This window comes from Lissotriton vulgaris, chromosome 9 (assembly GCF_964263255.1).
Source record: "Lissotriton vulgaris chromosome 9, aLisVul1.2, whole genome shotgun sequence".
Lineage (NCBI taxonomy): Eukaryota > Metazoa > Chordata > Amphibia > Caudata > Salamandridae > Lissotriton > Lissotriton vulgaris.
The window spans coordinates 73,773,153-73,792,986 of record NC_141697.1 but is presented as its reverse complement, the minus strand read 5'-3'; the positions used below and the strand labels follow the sequence as shown (position 1 = coordinate 73,792,986).

The 19,834-nt window shown below is 47.6% G+C and overlaps 1 protein-coding gene across 4 annotated transcripts in view; it reads right to left on the bottom strand.

The window, feature by feature from the left end:
- SIPA1L1 (signal induced proliferation associated 1 like 1) overlaps window positions 1-19,834 on the bottom strand; it is an 847,070-nt gene that overhangs the window by 494,150 nt on the left and 333,086 nt on the right. For all 4 annotated transcript variants that reach the window (XM_086937055.1, XM_086937054.1, XM_086937056.1 and 1 more), the window contains exon 4: window positions 1,377-3,180. In XM_086937055.1, coding sequence (XP_086793181.1) covers window positions 1,377-2,877 — 1,501 coding nt within the window. In that variant the 5' untranslated portion in view covers window positions 2,878-3,180. The remainder of the gene's footprint in view (window positions 1-1,376; window positions 3,181-19,834) is intronic.

Here is a 19,834-nt window from a genome sequence, read left to right as displayed (position 1 = left end):
TCGTGCCATTGTGTAGGAATTTGAGCATAAGAAACTATTTACACTCATACAGAATTCTGAAGACAAGTACCCTGCCCCATATAGTTTTTGCAGTTGTCAAGTTTTTAATGGCTATGTGGCAGATAAGAGGAAAAATACTAAAAGATTGATTTTCTGTAAAAAGTGTTATGAACTGTAATGAAATAGAGTTAATCGCCTCTTCATGCTCAGACCCCACAGGGAATTGAACTACGTGTGAAATGCACCCGGACATGTTTTTATTGTGTGTATGATGTGTTTTAAATGTTTTAAAGAATCTTTTATGGTCTCTAATGGCCGAAATAAAGAATTTTGGGAATTTAAACAACTGGGACAACCTCTTAGAAAAGACCCTGTCCTACGCTTGAAGTACTCTGTCTGATATGATTGATAACCCCAATTACACCACTGGACACATCAGTGGCACCCCTTTTGTTCATTTATAAATATAAAATGTCAATTATTATAGTAACCAAATAAACTGGCCTGGGCAGAAGATGTAAATTCTCCATCAAAGATAAAACGAGGACTTGTCGCCTTATATCTTCACTTTTTAGAGTATCCCTTTCCCTAGCACCAACAAACAATTTGTAGGAATGGTATTTACAAAGAACCGTTGTCTGGTGGTATACCTGCATTCTCCAAATAATGCCTTTCTGCCTTGCAAGTAGGAAAATTACAGTGCAAGTGTCAATGACAAATCAGGCGTAGCAAATGTACCAATCACAACATCATTGCTGCCGGATTCGAGGATATCAATTAAGAGTCCTGAAATCAAACTTGGAAGCTTACAGGTGGCATGCTCCTCAGAGCACCAACCAAAAACACAATAAGGAAAATAGCAATATACCAAGACTACATATTTCACCATCGCAAACCTTCGGATCGCTGTTAGGGGTCGATCACTGACCAATTCTATAAAAGGGGCAGATATACATGCAGTACACATTTCGTCAGATCCGGCAACTATACATTTTAAGTAGAGTCCTATATTCCTATCCTTGATCCTACAGAAAAAATCTGCCCACTATGGACCCCAGGCGCAGGCTGTGCAAATTCTTTTCTTAGGGCAAAACATTCAGGGACACTGGAAAAGAAAGGTCACTCAAATTATCCTGCAAAAAAACTATCTTAAAAGTGTCACATCCTTCAAATTATCTTCAAGATGTTTGATAGGTAACCTAACAAGTTTTTAACTAATTTATTGCGTTTCTTTGTTTGCTGGTTCACTGCAACAAACCAAGGGATCAACACTGCAATAAAGTACAAGCCCCTTATCCAGCGCACACATGGTTTACAAAATTTGAATCAAAATGTCAAATTCAGAAAATGGCGGGCAGCCGGAATTTAACATTTACCTTTCTGATAAAAGTATTTCCGATAGTAATATGCTCCTAGGTCTACATGTTCCACAATGTATCTTTTTGCTCGGTCTATGTGTAGAACCAAGTTTTCCTTGGGCACTTCAAGTACTGCCAATCCTGCATTTGCACAATGTAAACTAAGAGCAGACTCAAAAGAGGCACTTTCGCATCCACTGAATGATCCAGAATTGGATTTGGACAAACTGAGCTTCTTGTCCCCTTCTCCACCAACTTCATTCCTGAAATAGGGACAGCTCATCACAAGTTCATTGCTTTTGTCATCCCCTTGGTCCATGTTAAGGTTTTCTTTTGAATTCAAGTCCTCAGTGCTGCCCATCGGAGAATTGAAACTTGCTGAATGAGATAAAGGTCCAGAAACTAAGGCTGCTACAGCGGCAGCCGACGCTCCTGTTGTGGTGTTTCTCCTTTTCACCACATTATTCCTGTTGATTATAGCTTCGTTCAAATCAAACAACGCACTTTGTACATCATAATGGGCAAAGCACTTTGGGCAAGTCCACGGTCTGAGACTGTCCTCCGATCTGTTGTCCTCAAGGTCAGACGACTTTCCAGCGTCCCCTTCAGTCTTGACACTCCGTAGCTTACGAAATATGGAAGAGTCTCCAGTCTCAGATTTTGAACGTCTTTTTAGTGGCTTATCTCGGTCCTTGAAGGCCCTATGATTGTCTCTGCCACTAATCGCTCCATCTATGACATCCAAAGACAAGCCGGAACCCCTGCTCCCACTGCCAAGCAGAAGTTCACTGAGTCTTGCAGGAGCCGGGCTTCTTTGATCAGATTTGTCATGTTTATATCCCTTTAGCAAATCAAAGAAACTATCTCCTGATGTCCCCTGCTTGTCAATGGAGGAAGTACTGCCATATTCCCTATGCAGAGACTGGCCCAGTTTATAACTCGGAGAAAGACACTCCTCAAAGTGGTCCAAGTCAAGCTCACTTATAGTAATATCGCTGTTACTGCGCTGCCTTATCCTTCGCATGCCTTTTCTTGGGGAGCTGGGGTAACCATCCGGAGTAAGAAATCTGGAATCCAAGCTTTCTGCCTGCCTCGTCTTGCTTTTGAGAGTATTCTGAATGCTTTTCAGCATGGCAGAGTCATTGGAGTTTAAGCTTGTAGAACTCACCTGACTCACTGGACTGCTTTTAACAGACATCGTATCGACACAACTTACGGTTTCAAGATCCTGACTATTCCTGCTCATTTCTTTCAGATTATCCTTTCGAGGTGGCCAGTCAGCAATCCTGGCCCGAACGCCCATTTTAGGAACACCGGGGGTGGCAGAAATATGGTGGGAACTTTCACTACGTGGCGGCCCAACAGGAGACATTGCTGAAGATCCTAAAGTGCCATTCTGTGACCTGAAACGCCTCATATAAAAATCATCGGAGCGGGCTTTGGAAGATACATCTGCACCAACAGCCTGTGCCACACTAGCAACTGCTCTATCAGTCTGGGACCGCTTTAGGCTGGTCATGATGTGAAAACGTGCTTCGTGCTAGTGTGCTCCAGCAGAAAACGGAGTCATTTTGGCTTCCCGAATGCCCAATCCCCTTTTGGAGAAAAGCCTCCAGCAAACAAAATGGTAGCATGGGAACTCAGAAGTGTTCATCTAGCATAGATTAAAATGTTGCACTCCTGTCTGTGCACGCTAGGTTTGTAAATTGGTACTGCCCAGAAGTCTCTTTAACTTCTTCATGGTTGCTGAAGCGCCACGTTCCAAAGTGCGAGGAAAGGCCTGGCATCACCTGTACACATGTTGTTCAATGTATTGCTGGACCTGGGGGGAGAAGAAAAAAAAAAAGATATTGATCACAAAGATATAATGCCCAAAAAGGCTTATAATACAAAAACAAAGGTATCAAGTCAAATATGCGGAGGATTTAATGGGTAGTGTTAACAACCAATGTGGAATTTAGTCCTGTATGAGCATTTAATTTACAGAGCGCAGATGTGTTCTCAAGAGATGCCAGAACTCAATACACAGGTAGAATTAAAATTTAGAAATAAGGAAAGAGAAGCATTACTAGATGATCATTAGATAAAACAATAGAATATCATTGATAAAACCAATTCAGGGCATTAAATGGGGTAAGAGGAATAAGTATGTTATCAGTTCCTGAAGAGACTGGAAAACTGAGTCGCCAAATATATGTAACCAAGAAGTTGGTTAAGTAAAAACAGTTTGAGGCAAAGAAACCGAGCGGGGGAGAAGAACTGTGCTAAAAATGCAGGTCAGGGAGAAGAGACAAAAAAGACGAGAAGGAGGGAACAAGGTCAGTTAAAAGGCTCCAGTGAAATTACATGCAGGTGAGGAGTGACTTTAGAAAGAGTAAATGTTTTGTGCCAATCTTTAGACTGCTGCGGATTTTGGGCCTTCCGCTAGTTTTAGCATCCGTTTGTGTACACCTGTTATCCCTCATAGTTTAATAACAACAGTACATACATAATCTATCAAATGACGCCGTTTATAGAAGCCCTGATGCGTTTAGATAAAAGACATCACTTATAGCACGTTAAAATGGATTGAATCGTACACACCGGACTGTGCGAAACGGGTTTTTTTAGATTATACTTGCAGACATGCATGACTTCAAAGGGTATCCAGGAATATTTCTCCTGGAATTTGGGGATTAGTCGTCATATCCCAAACGACAATCGCACGCGAGGGTACATTTAAAAGGAGACACCAGTGCCAAAGTATTAAGATAGCATTTTTAAATCCCGCTGCAGCTGCCACCATTGCAGGCTTCCTAAAATATCTTCCAATCACAGCGCTGGCGTGGAGGCTGCCACTGGACCCGCACAGATGGAAAGCTGCCGGCGGCGCGCGAGCAGAGGGTGCACGAGCTGCAGTCCACCGACCTCCTGCAGCGAAGGCGCGTGCTCAAGGCGCCAGCACAGCAGCCTTCCTTGTCAACAGATTGCGCGAGACGTGGCCTCTCACTCCTGCCAAGGGGCAGGCTGCTGAGCCAGCAGCGCGGTGACAGAGCCGTACTGTCCACAAATCACTGCTCCTGGCACTGCCAGGCGGCCGCTGCCGCGCGCGGTGATCCGGGGGCCCCTGGAGATGCGTCTTCAGAGGCAGGGGTGAACGAGACCCGCGCAGAGCCCTGCGACTAGTGCAGACCTCAAGCAGCACACCGAAACCTGCAGGAAGGGATACCTCTAAGAATGGAACACCCGGGAGTGCACGCTCGTGCAGTCCAGGATCAACGTCCGGTTAGAACATTGATACTCAAAGTACGGCCCGGGGGCCGCATGCGGCTGGTCAACAGCAGCACTGGACTGCGGTTTATCCCACTCCGCCTCAACAATAAAATATGGTATTTAATTATTACATTGGTGTGAAAGAAAGAAACTATGGAGTCCTGCACCGCTTAACTTTAGAAACAACCTTCATTATTAAAGACATCTTGTTAATAATCGTAAGAATATGATAAAGTCTCTTTAAAATTCAAAAAAGTATATTTAATCAACATGCGGGACCTTTTCATCTTCGTACATATTATATAAGTGCACTGAGAAGAATTAATTTAAAAGTGATAGTTTTCAAACATTCATTATTTCACCAACCCTGACAACAATGTCAATAGTGACCTAAAAAGGGGCAAGTCAGTTGTTATGTGCATTCATTGTGTGGCCTGGGTTCCTGTTATACATGAACAACATTATAGTTTGTTAAATCATACACAGAAGAAGGTTGTGTACAGTGCACATCCTTAAGGCATGCATTTCAAGATCCTCAAAGGAGAGAAATTGAAATACAACAATTGCCTAGGATCACACAATTTGCTAAAGTGCAGAAGCCGGGATGAATCTCAGGTTTTAGTGTTACACATTGTGCAATTCAGCCACAAGATGTATATGCTTCTATTCCCCTCCACCCACCTTACCGCTAATCCAGCCCTAGCCCACTGCTCGACCGCCACCCACTGGCATCAATGCAGCCCTAGGTCACATTACTGACCAAACATTTTAGCCCTGGGAAAATATTTGTGAGTACCCCTAGGTTGGAACCATGCATGCAATCATACCATTAGAAAGTGTCACCCTCGCCCACAGAGACACGGGGACTACTGTACAACACGCCTCAATGAAGATGCGTAGGGCCTTTGGGACACTGCTTAGACTGGAGACCTGAAAGAAGGGTTGAAGGTGTCATTCCCTCATTAATCTGATGTCAGGGATGTATGGAACTGTTTACATCACACTTTTTCGAGCTGCAAGAAAGTGTGCAGTAACTGTAGGCCGTAATCCCAGCGGAATGACAGCACAGCACTGTGCAAAGTCAAAGACAAAGTCAACATGTGTAAAAGAACACGGACAGGGGGCTGCTAATACATAGGGATGCAGGGTCCTCTAGAGAGGTGTGTCTTTATCCATTTCATAAATTATTAGGGCATTTGCCCCAGTCCTGAGGACACGGATGATGTTCCAGATCCTTGGTGTGTAGATGTTGAATCCAAGTGACTTGGCCTTGGCTGAAAGTTGGGGTTCATGGAACTACGCAAAGTTTGAAATGTTGTTCTTGACTAACAGAAGAAATTCTATTTTAGTACCTTCACATTTCAGGTATGAAGTGCGAAGAGAGGGGGCTGTAAGGCTTCGCAACAAATCAAACTTTAAAATGGACTTTCCTCGTGGTGGCCATGTTTTAGCTCCCACAATTTGTAAGTACTAGACTACAAGCATAGATGGCCCTGCTTCACATTACCTGGGCCTTATTTCAATCTCACAAGACCAGTCATCTTTAGTGAGGAAGGATGTGCTCACTGGCTAATAAATCTGATTAAACGCCTGGTGGAAATGTTTGTGCGTGCACCATTTCTGGTCATTCTGCCCAATTGGCAAATGTGTCATGTTGCTATGCTTTTTCCTGTTTTTGCAGCAACATACCAGCAAGTATGAGGAAAATCATGTTAAACTGTTTCCATGTACACTTCACTAATACTGCCGTAAAACGAATTCTGCAGCTGTGGTTAAGGACAAGGGGAAGATTGTCATAGAAGATCACTTTGAGGAAGCAAAGGATGCCAGTGAGGTTTAAGAGGGATAGGAGTTTGAAGCATTTCCATTATGGTATTGCAGAATGGTGGTGTTGGTATAAGAAGAGAAGCAGACGTGATGTTGCCCCAGCGTTCCTGAATCTTGTTTTTTTCTAATAAAGAAACTTTAATGGCATCAGACTTGCAAAGCATGGGCCAACTGGGTGGGGGTTGTGGGTATTGGGGGTGTCTAAGGTGTTGATGCAGTGCTCAATACTCTTGAAGTGCATGCCACATCAGATGGCAGCTTGATTGATCGCGTTGGTATAGTACTTGGCTTTGGTTGTTGTGAGGAGTTGTCTGCTTGTTGCTAGGAGGATTTCAGTAGCACAGGGTCACAGAGGGGTCTGCTTTTCTCCCATTTTCTTTCCTGTCTGCGGATGGAGCGTTTGCGGTCTGCGAGGCCTTTGCAGCAACATTTTGCAGAGGGGTCTGCTTTCACTTGCATGTTTTATTTGAAGCACGGATCTGAAATACGATTTTACAGTCAAGTGTTGAAATCGTCATCTTTGTTTGAACGTCAAGAAGCGCAGTTGGAAGGGTGAGTGTTTCGTTGAGCTTTAGGTTGTTGATCGAGAAGTATTTAAAGAATCTGAAGATTTGCTATTCTCCTTTTGGGTTAACCTCACTGTGTTTGTTGGATGCTAAGCAGTGTGACCGGGATTGGAAGGTGGGTTGCCCAGTCCAGAAACAGGAGAGATTTGCATGGCATGCTTTGTAATATCTAGAAGACAAGGTTGAGAACGTGATTTTTGGAGGATGTTGGTTGGGTGACATGCTGTCCTAATTTGGGAGCGTTCACAAAGCTGCGGACGGTGTTTGGTTTTTCCATGCTTTAATTATCCGACAGGTTGAAATTGCTGACAATCACGTTGTGGGTGACAGATGGATGAGGTTGTGAGCGCAGATAATTTGTTGATGAAATTCCTGTTCTGTTCCAGAAGCCTGTAGATGTTGAAGGTGGCAGACTGAGTTACTGACAGTTGGAAGTGTCAAGTGAGCTGTCCACTGCAGTTGGATGATGCTTGCCTCTGGTTTAAAGCCAGGAGGAATCATGGGTGATGGCTAGGCTGTCTCTAGTGCACACCACCTAGAAAAGATCTCTTATATAAGATATGTTTCAAGCGGTATTCCAATACTGGTAAGACTACACAAAAACAAACTGTTTTGGAAGTACATTAAAAAAGACATGTCTAAGAGGAAAAGACAAGCACTATAACAGATTAAATAATCTATCATGGCTTTTGCAACGTGGCTTTTTGTGGAGGATCGCACACTGAGTAGTTACTGCTCGCCTACCACAAACACTGTGGAGAACCGCTCACCAAGTAAATTAAGATGGTGAAAAAACATTTGGTGTGCTGCAAGGGGACCCTGACATTGCTGTCTTTTCCAAAGTCTACCAACTAGAAGGGTTACGGTTAAGTTCTTGGCTTGGCACCCCCTCATTATCAGCTCTAGCCACATCAGAAATACAGAGCAACACATGGCATCAAAGAGGGATAGGTAATCGTGAGGTGAGCCATGCCAGAAAATATGCAAGACCAGTGTCAGGACATATCTAATTAAGGCAATCCTGCTTGGTGAAACTATAATTGAGTGTGTGTGGTTTGGAAACCCAAACCAGAATCTCTAAAGCTATTTTGTGGCCTTTTGTCCCTTCATCTCTTTCTTAATTTGTCACATCACCAACAGAATTGTTCATTAGCCACTTATCCATACATCACGAAATACCAACCATAGTTGGTTATCCAGTTTTGCATGCGGCTCATCCAATCACATGTTTTTATCAAACAAGGAGTCAAGGGTGACAGTTTGCAAGACAAGTTATTTACATTCTGTGATGCTCTTTCAGGTGAAAATTCTATCTAACCACAGGTTCTTCACCTTGGAATACTCCCTAGGTGTCAGGCAGTATCCTGGAAACTTTTGCATAGAGGTGCTCCAGCGCACTAGTAGGTGGAGTTGTGCAGCTTCACACAACGTCCCCGAAGTGACAGAGCAGAGCTACATATAAGAGGCAGCCCTGCACACTAATGTCAATTTTTTAACTTTTACCCCTTTCTGTACACTCACTCTGAGCGCAAAATATTGCTGGTAACAGTTTGCTAAATACTAACCTGGGACATTTTTTAATTTTTAAGAGAGGCCATTCTACAGAATAGAAGGTAGGTGAGAAATCTGCAGTGAGATAAAATAACCACCACTTGCATCATTATTAAATATAAGTAACGTATTCTTCTGGTGGATACATCTAACTTCAGATTCCTTACACTAGATTAGGTACCAAGGTAGGACCTCTCCAAAGACAAGGGTGTGTGGAGTGGGGCCAGACCAAATGCCTCTTACTGAGAAAGGCAGGTCTTGTTAAGTGGCAGGCTGATTGGAGGACCGATGGTTATGCCCAGAATGTCCGGTTACCACACTACTGGTACAATCCAGAGCCACTAGGATGATTTGGGCCCGGTAGTTCTGGATCATTTTCAGAACAAGTGGCAGGAGAGGTAAGGATGGGAAGGTGGACATGAGTCACATGCTCCATTTCAGGCAGAATGCATCTTCTAGCGTGTGTTCTTGTAAAAATCAATGTGCAAAACGTTCGACACTGAACGTTCGAATGTGGCAAAACATCTAGTTGGAGTTCTCAACGCTGTTTAAGACCCCCACCGCCATCTCTGGATGTAGACACCACTAATGAAAAAGTGGGCAAAAAAAATGCAAATTTGGCAAGGATGTCTTTATTGAAAAAAGTTATGATGGCTTAAGGAAGTCCTCAACCAAATACCAAACATGCACTGGTAACACCAATAGGTCTCACCTACAGGTGAGATATTGGCTCTGTCAGCTGAGCGGGGATTGTGAAGGGGAGGGAGGCTTTGGGTCGTTGACGGGAGGGTGGGGGTGGTAAGCAGGACTGTTAAAAAAAAACGCTATGACATGGTCAGAGCTGTTAATGTCCTATTGATTTGTTTTTGTAAAGCAAAATGATTGAAGTGCAGGGGAAGAGGGAGGGAACACCAGCTTCATTGCTCCTGGGCCAAGTTTGCGCTTTGTAAAATAAAAATAAAATGATTAATATTCTTTGCTATAACAGAGTTTAGTTATCAACATCCTTTCAAAAGGTGCTGTGTTAATACAACAGTCAGCCTGCGGTACAAAATACCTAATCAGATCAAGGCTTTACTGGAGAAGGACCGTTAATGCAGCACCGTTGCTTTCCCTTCTATGTATAAAAAAAAACAAACACAAATAGAGCCAATTGGAATTACGTTTTGGATTAGCCAATCCGAGACCGTCTTGCATTGAATTTTCAGATGTTTACGTGCCCTTGGGTTACCAGGAAGATCTACTCTTTTGCTAACCATTCAAGCAAACTCCTACTAGTGTCAACTCTCACGTTCTGTATGCTGAAGAGAGAAAGCTCCCAGCTCACTCCAGTGCTGACTCTAGGCTCTGTGTAAAAAGGGCTATTCTAGTGGTCCCTTCTATATACAACTCCAGCTTCTTGTCTCGCACACCTTAAGCACAGTGCAGTTAATATTTAGAGTGGACAGCCACTGCTCACTATGTTGTTGGACGGGGGCGCTCAGACGCTATGGTGGACAGCTGGGCTCATGACAACAAAAGAAAAGGGAGAATTAGTATTTCAGAGCAGGAGCAGTAGGTGGCCAGTGGAAGGACACTATTTAAATGTAATTCATCTGCACTTGGTCCGTACGCCATAGAGAGAAGTGCTGCATGGCAAGCGCTGCCCGATGAGAAGGCAGCGAAGAGCGACAGTGACGCCAACAAACGGTAAGCAATGGGTGGCTCCAAACCCATTACTAAGGACAAGGCTCTTGCAAAATGAGAGAGCATGATCGACCTAAAAAGGGTCTGCACCAGGGTGAGGGGAGAGGGGAGGAACACCTAGAAGTCAAGGGGTTTAGAGCATACTGAACACAGAAGGCACAGAAGTGGAGTTTAGAAATGGCTACCAGTTCCTTGCCACCTTTGTGCCGATATATTTGTTTCACCCTTTAGACCAATGCTATCAAACACTTTCCATCTTCTTTTAGCGTTATGGTTTTAAAACCGCTAAATATTTGCTAGATATAGCCATTCTTTCAGTGACATAACTATATGGCATAATACTCTGTGTGTCTTGTCGTTATTTTTGATATTAAGATTTACGAAGAACAATTTTAAAATCTAAGATCTCTCAATGTTTTATTTGTTGCAAATTAGAATTAACAATGTGAATTGTTTTACATGGTTTTGAATTTTTGCAACAGTCTGCAAAAGTAGGTTTGTGAATTCAGAAGCCCATTAATTTACTCTGCATTGCTGCAGTGTTACCGGCAGTTCACTAAATGCTAATCTCCATTTTATTTTTAGCAAACCATTAGTCTCTCACTGGGAATGTGGGAGTGATTGTCAGAACTGGCAAAGAACTGCTATTAAAGCAAACTGCTAGAGCAGGTGTTTGGTGGGAATCTCTCCCCAGCCCCCTGACCCGGTCAATTAGCATGTTGCTGCTTATACATGCTAAAGTGTGGGATTAAAATGGTCATAAAATATTCTATAATATGTTCTTTTTTTTGACTAGGTTTCTTTTATGGCCATGCAATCTTACTTTTACTTTGATAAAAGCATCATTCCTCTTCATTGTTAATGATGCTACGTGTGTGGTGATCTCGAGTGTGGAGGGTTGAGATAAAAAAACAAGAGTGGGTTTTAGAGCAAGTATGTCATTCACACAATTAGACATTGTTATTTTCATAGGACTCATTTTATTGTATCGCTGAATAGAAAGTAGCTCCTCTGAATATAATTCTCAGTAGGTGAGATGGGAGCCTTCTCAACAGAAAATACCCAATGTCTAGTCCCCTCTTCCTTCCACCATTTCTTCAAACCTGTGTTGCAAAGGTGGGGAGAGGTCTTTTTTAGGTCTCGCCTACCGATGCAGTGCATGCGCTGTCGCTTAGCAAGACTTATAGTCGCCGGGTGCTTAGCGAAGTGGGACAGGAGAGGTGCACAAGCTTGCCAAACACATGGGAGTCAATGGCTGTGCCCGCGTGCTTAAGGAGACACGCGCTGTGAACGCGCGAGTCTTCTCTCGCTCCCCACGCTTTCACTTTCGAGAGCGAGAGTGCCTGGACAGCCTATGTGCACGCTCATGGCGTCTTGCCCCGATCCTTGGAGTCACCCATGCTCTACACACAGGTTAATGCCACCAAGTGCTGTAAAAGTCAGCCCCGCTCACCGGGATACTTGCTGCCTGCTGTCAGGTACGCTCCGCTCTCACCAGCGGAGACCTCGGCTTGGAGCCAGGCAGGCAGAGAAGCAAGCAGATACTGGGAGCTCGTGGGACAGCGGCCCTCCACCCTCTCGTCCCGCCGGCTCTCGAGCGCTCCCTGCGCACACCCCCTCATCTAGAATTGATGCCTGATTTGGGCAGATGCTTTGGGGCCGGGGACTACAGCATCTGCTAAATTTATGGAGGAGAAATGGAGCAGGGTAGTGCAGCAGGTAATTCACTTTCTTTTCCGCTTGGCGCTGGCGTTGCTTCACAGGGAGGGCACTGCGGGTGTTAATCTGTCCCGCTCCGCTTCCAAAATGTTTTGTTACTGTAACTTCAACTCTTGTGCCCGATCCCTCTCGTTTTATTGCTCATTGTTCCAACCCCTCTTTGTTGCCCTTCCTCTGGAGCAGACCCCTCCCACCTCACCATGGCCTTGCACCTTTATTTATTTAAGAACAGCACCAGTTTCACTTAAGGCGCATCTGCTTAGTGTTTTTTGTGGGATTTCCTACAAAGCAAACCTCCCCCATCTCCAGACACCTTTATTTATATAATAACAGCGCCTCATTCTGACCCCTCCCAACACAGCAGGGCTGTGGGCCTTTATTTATTTAAGAACAGTGCCCGTGTGCTTCGGAAAATGTTCTTAGCTTGCGTCCAAAACAGATCCATTAGATCTCTGACAAAGAATGGCCGGGCACCTTTATTTATTTAATAACCTTGCTGCTTTCGCTTTGGGCTCATCTGCTTCAAGTGTTATTTGAGGGATTTCCTCCAAAGCAGACCCCTCCCACCTCCGACACAGCATGGCTGCACCCCTTTGTTTATTTAATAACAGTTCCGCATTCAGACCCCTCCCGCCTCCGACACAGCATGGGCACGCGCCTTTATTTATGTTTAGCTGCACTCACGTGCTTCATAATTATTTCTTGTTTTCTTTTTATTGCTCTCTCCCCCTCCGCTGCACTGTGTGTGTGGCTGTGTGTGTGTGTGGCTCTGTGTGTGTGTGTGGCTCTGTGTGTGTGTGGCTCTGTCCTTAAGAGACTACAGTGTGAAATATCTTAATCTAGACTCCTTTAGACAGTGCTTCATCTAGGGGTGCTGCCCCTAGTACAAAGGTCATGATCACTGCCTGCCATTCAGCAGTGGAATGCTTTGGGAATCCTGGCCCAATCCTTCCCATTATCTATCCTGCCCTCTTCTCTTCATTATGTCGTCAGTCCTGGAGGGGACTGAGCATTGCATTGTAGTAACCACATTTCCAAGAGCGGTTTGTAAGGCTAACTACAATATGGATGATTCCCAATACTTGGAGACAGCTACTCCCTCTGCTCAGTTCCCACCCATCTTTTCAGGTCAACTTGCCTTTGTTCAAAGCAACACGTATACTACCTGGGTAGCCTCCCCACAAGCCAGCTTGTAAGCAGAAGATGCTGGCCACAGGACCTCTTCATATTCCCTTGGGCAGTCTCGCACCCTGATATGTTCCTACTCCCTTCCGAATTCCTGTATTCCAATGAGGGCTCAACGCTAACCAATGGCAGTCATTGTCATGAAGGTGATAGAGAAGCCTGCGTCTTTATCTGGCAGAAGGTATTACTTAAATATACTTTGTTTCTTAAGACCAAAACAAAAAGTGCACAAGAAAGTTCCATCACTCAAAATAATTACTTTAAGTATTATAATGCCATAACAATACAGCATGTATTAATAGGAGGTCATCACTTGTTTAAGCAAAATCGCAGATGCAATTTGCTCCACATGGCACTCAATACATCACATGACGTCTGTCCCAGAAACTGATGCCCACCCCTTTCAAATGACGGTGAAGTGGCTTGTACATTTTTCTCCTCCTGCAGAAGTGCCTCTGTGAGCCTGGAGTAGAAGACAGCCATGCTGTCAGAAGGAGCAGCCTAGGTGGAGTGACGGACAAAGATCGGAACCTTGATCATGGAACGGTTGCAGATTTTTACTCTATGGGTTACTAGCACATCAACGCTAAAGAGTGAGCTGCCCGGGAATGGCACAGAGTGACGTAGCAAGGCTCCCCGCTTTTGTCTACTGGCCTGAACATGGGGAGATGGCTGTGGCCTTTGTGCCTTCGTAGCACCCCACCCCTGAGACTTTACAGCTGGCTGCTGGATGAAGGGAAGGCAGGTGAAAGGCAGGTGAAAGGCAGGCGAGAGGCAGGGCTCAGGCATTGCTGCAAGCCAACTGCAACGGAATCAGGTCAGATGTTGTGGCTGCTTGTTGCCCTTCTCAGACAGCAGTACTTGAGGTGGCCACAAACAGGGTTTAATCAGTGTAGGCCTAGCTGGGCCCTCAGCCAGTGCTTAAGAGCTTCAGACCATAAAGACAGAAGACTAAAGGAGAGAAGTAAATCACCCATGAAAGAAACCCAAAGTAAGTGCGCTGCAGCACAATTCCCATAAACATTTAACGTTGCATCATTTGCAATATTACATAGAGAACACGCAAGGGAAAATAAACACAGCCTTCACTGTCTCATAATTAAATGTTCCCAAAAGAAGGGATTATGTTACTTACCCAGCAATCATCTGTTTGTGGCATGTAGTGCTGTGGATTTACATACTCTGCATACTCCTGCCATCAAGCTTTGGGTTCAGTTGTACATGCGGTTTTTCTTCAAAGAATTGCTTCGACTAACAAGGTAGAGTGACCCCTCTCAGTGATACTGCGCATGGCCACTAAATGCTTTGTTAGATTGTTTTCCCGCAAGAGGGTGAGAAAGGAGTGTAATGAATAGGTAAGAAATAGAGCTGTCCATGCTGATTTGTGAATGTATGATTAAAATGCACTAAACCGTAAAGGCAACAGCCACAATCGTCCAGGGAGGAGGGTGGGCGATTGTGAATCCACAGCACTGCATGCCACAAACCGGGTAAGTAACAAACCATTCAATGACATATGTGGCTGTAGATACACATGCTCTGCGTCAACTGTAAAGCAGTCCCTCCTTAAAATCGGTGGATAGCGTGTGGGCTTTGCAGTGGTTTGAAACAAAGTATGTAGCACTGCCACTCTACATTTTCTTGTTGTGCACTAAAACGTCCAGGCAATCACTGTCACAGTCTCAATCCAGGAAAGACCTCAAGACCTGGCTCTTCGACCGAACCACAGAACCTTGGACAGACCAGCAGATCCCTCCCCCCCCCCCCCCCCCCAACTCTCCCCCGCCCTCCCCCCCTCTTTCAGATGCACAAGTAGTAACTTGTGCATCTGAAAGAGACACGTTAGTGATAGATTCCTTACCTTAGAATAGATACCCCAGCAATACCAACACCAGTGGTGGGTCTGCGAACAAGATTACACCAGAAAGTCACCGAGCACAGAACGGCCAAAGAAGCAGTCCCTCTGGACTGGACTGTCAAGGCAGTAATGCTTGGTAAACGTGTGCAGCGAGGCCCACGTAGCTGCCTGACAAATGTCCTGCAAGAGAACGCCGCTTCCCAATGTAGTAGTTGCTGCTGTAGCCCTGGTGGAATGGGCACACAGCCCCACAGGAGACTCCTTCTTAGCCAACGAGTAACAGGCTTTGATGCAGAGAACGACCCACCGACAGATGGTCCGTTTGTGCAAGGCTCGACCCTTTTTGGCACCCATGAGCCAACGAAGAGCTGGTCATCCACCCGGAACGGTTGTGTGAGCTTCAGATAGAGCACACGTTTTGCGTCCAGACAGTGGAGTCTCTCTTCCTCTTTCGAAGGAGGCGGAAAGAAGGTGGGCAAAGTAATGGACTGCTCAATGTGGAAGGGGGTGACAACCTTTGGCAGGAAAGGACGGGTCCTCAGAACCACCTGGTCTGGATTGAACAGAAAGGAAAGGAGGTTTGGAAGAAAGAGTCTGGAGCTCAATCACTCTCCTGGCAGAGGTGATAGCCACCAGGAAAGCAGTCTTGAGAGTAAGACGACGCAAAGGACAGTTATGAAGGGACTCGTAGGGAGCGCACATCAGAAATGTCAAGACAAGGTTTAAGTCCCATTGAGGCATGATGAACGGCACAGGAGAAAATGTGTGCGTAATGCCCTTCAGAAAACGGTTAACAACCGGGGACTCAAAAAGAGAAGGCTGATCAGGAAGCCGTAGAATGGCGGAGATGGCAGAAAGACAACCTTTGACAGTGCCCAGAGCAGAGCCCTGCTGGGCCAAGGACAGAAGGAACAGAAGAACTTCAGAAAGAGGGGCAGAAAGGGGATCCACAGACTTAGCTGTGCACCATGCCACAAACTTGTTCCACCTGCAGGCGTATAGCCTTTTCGTGGAGGGACGCCTGGCTGCCAGAACGACATCACAGACTTCAGGAGGAAGATCGAAAGCTGTCAAATGTGGCCGCTCAATCTCCACGCATGGAGGTGGAGGCTGGACAGGTTCAGGTGGAGGACCGTCCCTTGCTGCTATGACAGAGAATCCTCCCAAAGAGGCAGATGGATCGGGGGATCGATCGCCATGTTGAGTAGCTCGGGATACCAGTATCTTCATGTCCAATCCAGAACCACATGTATGACTTGGGCCAGGTCGGGCCGAATGTTCTTCAGCACTCTGTGTTATAGGTGGAAAGGCATACAATAGACTGCAACTCCACTCGAGACGAAAAGCGTTGCCGAGCGAGTGCCGCCTTGGAAATGCCAATGTGCAGAACTGATTACATTGAACGTTCTCTTCGGTGTCGAATAGATCTAACCAAGGTTCCCCCCACTGCTGAAAGAGACCTTGCGACACGTCCAAGTTCAGACGCCATTTGTGATCCATCAAGCACTGGCAGCTGAGTTTGTCCGCCATGGCGTTCAGAGAACCTACCAGGTGTTGAACCACCAGGGTAATGCCTTGATGTTCCAGCCATGTCCAGAGGCACAGAGCCTCCTGATATAAGGTCCAGGACCCCACCCTATTTGTTGCAATACCACATGGCGGTGGTGTTGTCCATGAACACCTGCACTACACTTCCCCGGACAGAGGGAAGGAAATCCTTCAGGGCAAGTCGGATCGCCCAAAGCTCCAAAAGATTGATGTGGAGCCGGGACTCCGCCGGAGACCAGGGGCCTCTAATCTACGCCTCTCCCAAGTGGCCTCCCCATCCCATCAGGAACGCATCAGTCTCCACTGTGTGCTCCAGTTGGGGAAGGGAGAGGGATCTGCCATTGACCCAATCGCGATTTGTGAGCCACCACTGCAAGTGTTGTGCAGTGCCCTCCGAGATCTGGACGTGATCGGACAGGTTGCCCTGATGCTGCACCCACTGGAACTGCAGGGCCAGCATATGCCATCTGGCATGTTTCACTAGCAGGATGCCATCAGGCCCAGGAGCCAGAGGGTCATACTGACTGAAACCCGGGATAGAGGCTGAAAGATGGGAATCATAGCCTGAATATCCCGGACACGCTGCTCGGGAGGATAAACCCGAAACCGTGTCGAATCCAGAACCACTCCGATAAAAGGGAGCGTCTGAGAGGGACTCAGGTGCGACTTCGGCACGTTGATGGAGAACCCCAGCAAATGCAGGTCGTCCGGCAGTAGTCTGAAGGTGGGTGACGACTGCCTGGGGCGAGCCCGCCTTCAACAACCATCCATCAAGGTAGGGGGAAGACTGGCACCCCTGATCTGCGCAGGTGAGCTGCGACCACCGCCATCACTTCTGTGAACACCCGAGGGGCACTAGTAAAGCCGAAGGGGAGCACGGCAAACTGAAAATGCTCCTAGTCTACCGTGCCGGCAGGACGGGAATGTGAAAATATGCATCCTGCAAGTCCAACGCGACCATCCAGCCTCCTGGGTCGAGGGCAGCCTTCCGGAGGAAGCAATTTACGTTCCTGAGGCCCAAGATGGGGCGCAAGCCCCCTTTGTCCTTCTTGGGGACCAGAAAGTGGTGGGAACAACAACCACGTCCTACTTCCGGTCCAGGAACGTGTTCGATGGCCCCCTTGGCTAAGAGGGTCATAACTTCCTGCTGGAGAAGCACGAAGTGATCCTCCGACATGCGGTGGAACGAGGTGGCATGGCTGGGGGTGCAGACTCGAAGGGGAGGGAGTAGCCCCTCCTGACGAGTTGCAGCACACACTTGCCGGAAGTTACAGAACACCAATGGGGAAGGTGATGACTAATCCTGCCACCCACTGGCGTAGGGTGCAACCCGAATCTCAGACTAGGAAGACTTCGAGGCGGACGTCGCAGGGCGGAGGTAGACTGACCCTCACGCCAGGCCCCGGAGCCACCTCAGCGGCCTCTGCGTCCACGGGCACACCGATTCTGGTTCTGCACAGGCTTTTGACTGAACGAATGGGTCGGGGAGCCTCTTCCATGACCACAAAAGGAATGTAAAGTAGACGTGGCCGGGCGCGTGGAGGAAAGGCCAAAGGACTTGCCCGTAGCACGAGAGTCCTTAAAACGCTCAAGCGCACTGTGTGCTATCAAAGGGCATGTCCATGAGCGAGCTCTGGACGTCCAGGGAGAACCAGGTGGATCTCAACCAGGCATGGCAATGAAGCGCCACAGTCGTGGAAAATGCCCTACCGAGGGAGTCCACGGTGTACAAGCCACAACGAATGGCGAACCTAGCCATGTCCGTAACCCTCAGCCACAGCCTCAGACAGCCCAGTCTGGACCTCCTCCGGGCACTGAGGTAACACCTGAGCAACGGTATCCCACACTGCGTGGGAGTAGCAGCCCAACAGACAAGCAGTGTTCACCGAACTCAGCCCCAGGCGGCAGGAGAGAACAAGCGCTTTCCGAACTGCTCCAGCTTCTCAGAGTCCTTATCCGGTGGAGCCGTGGGAACGGCACTCTGGGACCTCGAAGCCTGAATGACCAGACTCTCGGGCATAGAGTGAGTGGTCAGAAAAGCAGGGTCACCCGTCGCCAGACGATGATGCCTGGAGACTTTCTTATCCACAGGGGTCCCTGTGGCCAGTCGCGACCAAGTGCCCACCAAGACATCAGTGAGAGTGTCATTAAAGGGCAGTAGGGGCTCCGAAGAAGTGGACGCCGACTGGAGCACCTCCGTGAGATTAGTCTTGAGGGCTACCATGGGGAGATTGAGGTTAAGGACCTCAGCTGCCCGATGGAGCACCACCATGTACGAGGCACCTTCCTCCATAGTGGGCGGGGGTGAGGCAAACCCCGGGTCAGAGGAGACGTCAAGGCCGCCGGCCTCCTCGAAGTTGTTCACCCACTTCTGCTCAGAGTCACACTGACGAGAAAGAGGGTCCTTGGACCCCTACCAGTCATCCTCCACCTCTGCCGTATGTGGCGCAGAGCGCGATGGCGGGGCAGGGGTCAGGGAGGGAACAAAGGGTGCCGGCCAGGGCCGAATCGGCGCTGTGTCCCAATTCGAATCCCAGGTGGGGAAAAAACTGTCCGGGAACCGGGGCAGAGGCAGAACCAACGACATCCACTGCGGTGCCGCAGGCGGAGCAGAGGGTGGCGCTGGGGCCGGAGCCGGCAGCGTGGGACCTTGTGGCGCCGTGGCCAGAGCCAGCGGCGCAGGATCTTGCGGTAATGGGGCCGGTACCGCCGGAGCTGGATCCGCAGGAGGAGCAGACGTACCAGCAAGATCCTGACACGGGACCGCAGGGCCCGAAGATGCACCGGTGGGAGCACGAGGCCTAAACAAGCGGTCCATGGCAGCAAGAAACTCTTGCACCTGTGCGGGAATCGCACTCTGGTAAGGCGGGTAGGCCGCGGGACTCCCAGGCTCTGAAGGAGCCACAGGGGCGGAGCCCCTGCCCCCCTCGTCCGCATACAGAGAGCGACGGGGAGACGTCTGAGAGCGACAGCGCCTATTCAACTTCTTTTTGTGTCGTCTCTTACCTGAATCAGAGGGAGAAGAATTGGATCCAGAAGAGCGGTGAGGGTGGTGGTGGTCCAACGAGCGCCGAACTTCAAGCAACTTCCGGCGCCGCTACCTCAAGGCCTTCGGGGCCATGGCCCAACAGTCCACACAGGACCGGGCTCCTGGCAGTAGAGACAGACGTCGTGGGGATCCGCCACCGACATATTGCGACGGCAGGCCCTGCAGGTCTTAAAGCTAGGCATCGCTACTGGCACCAGCAAAGATCAACAAGAGACAAAAGTTTCAAAAAAGATAG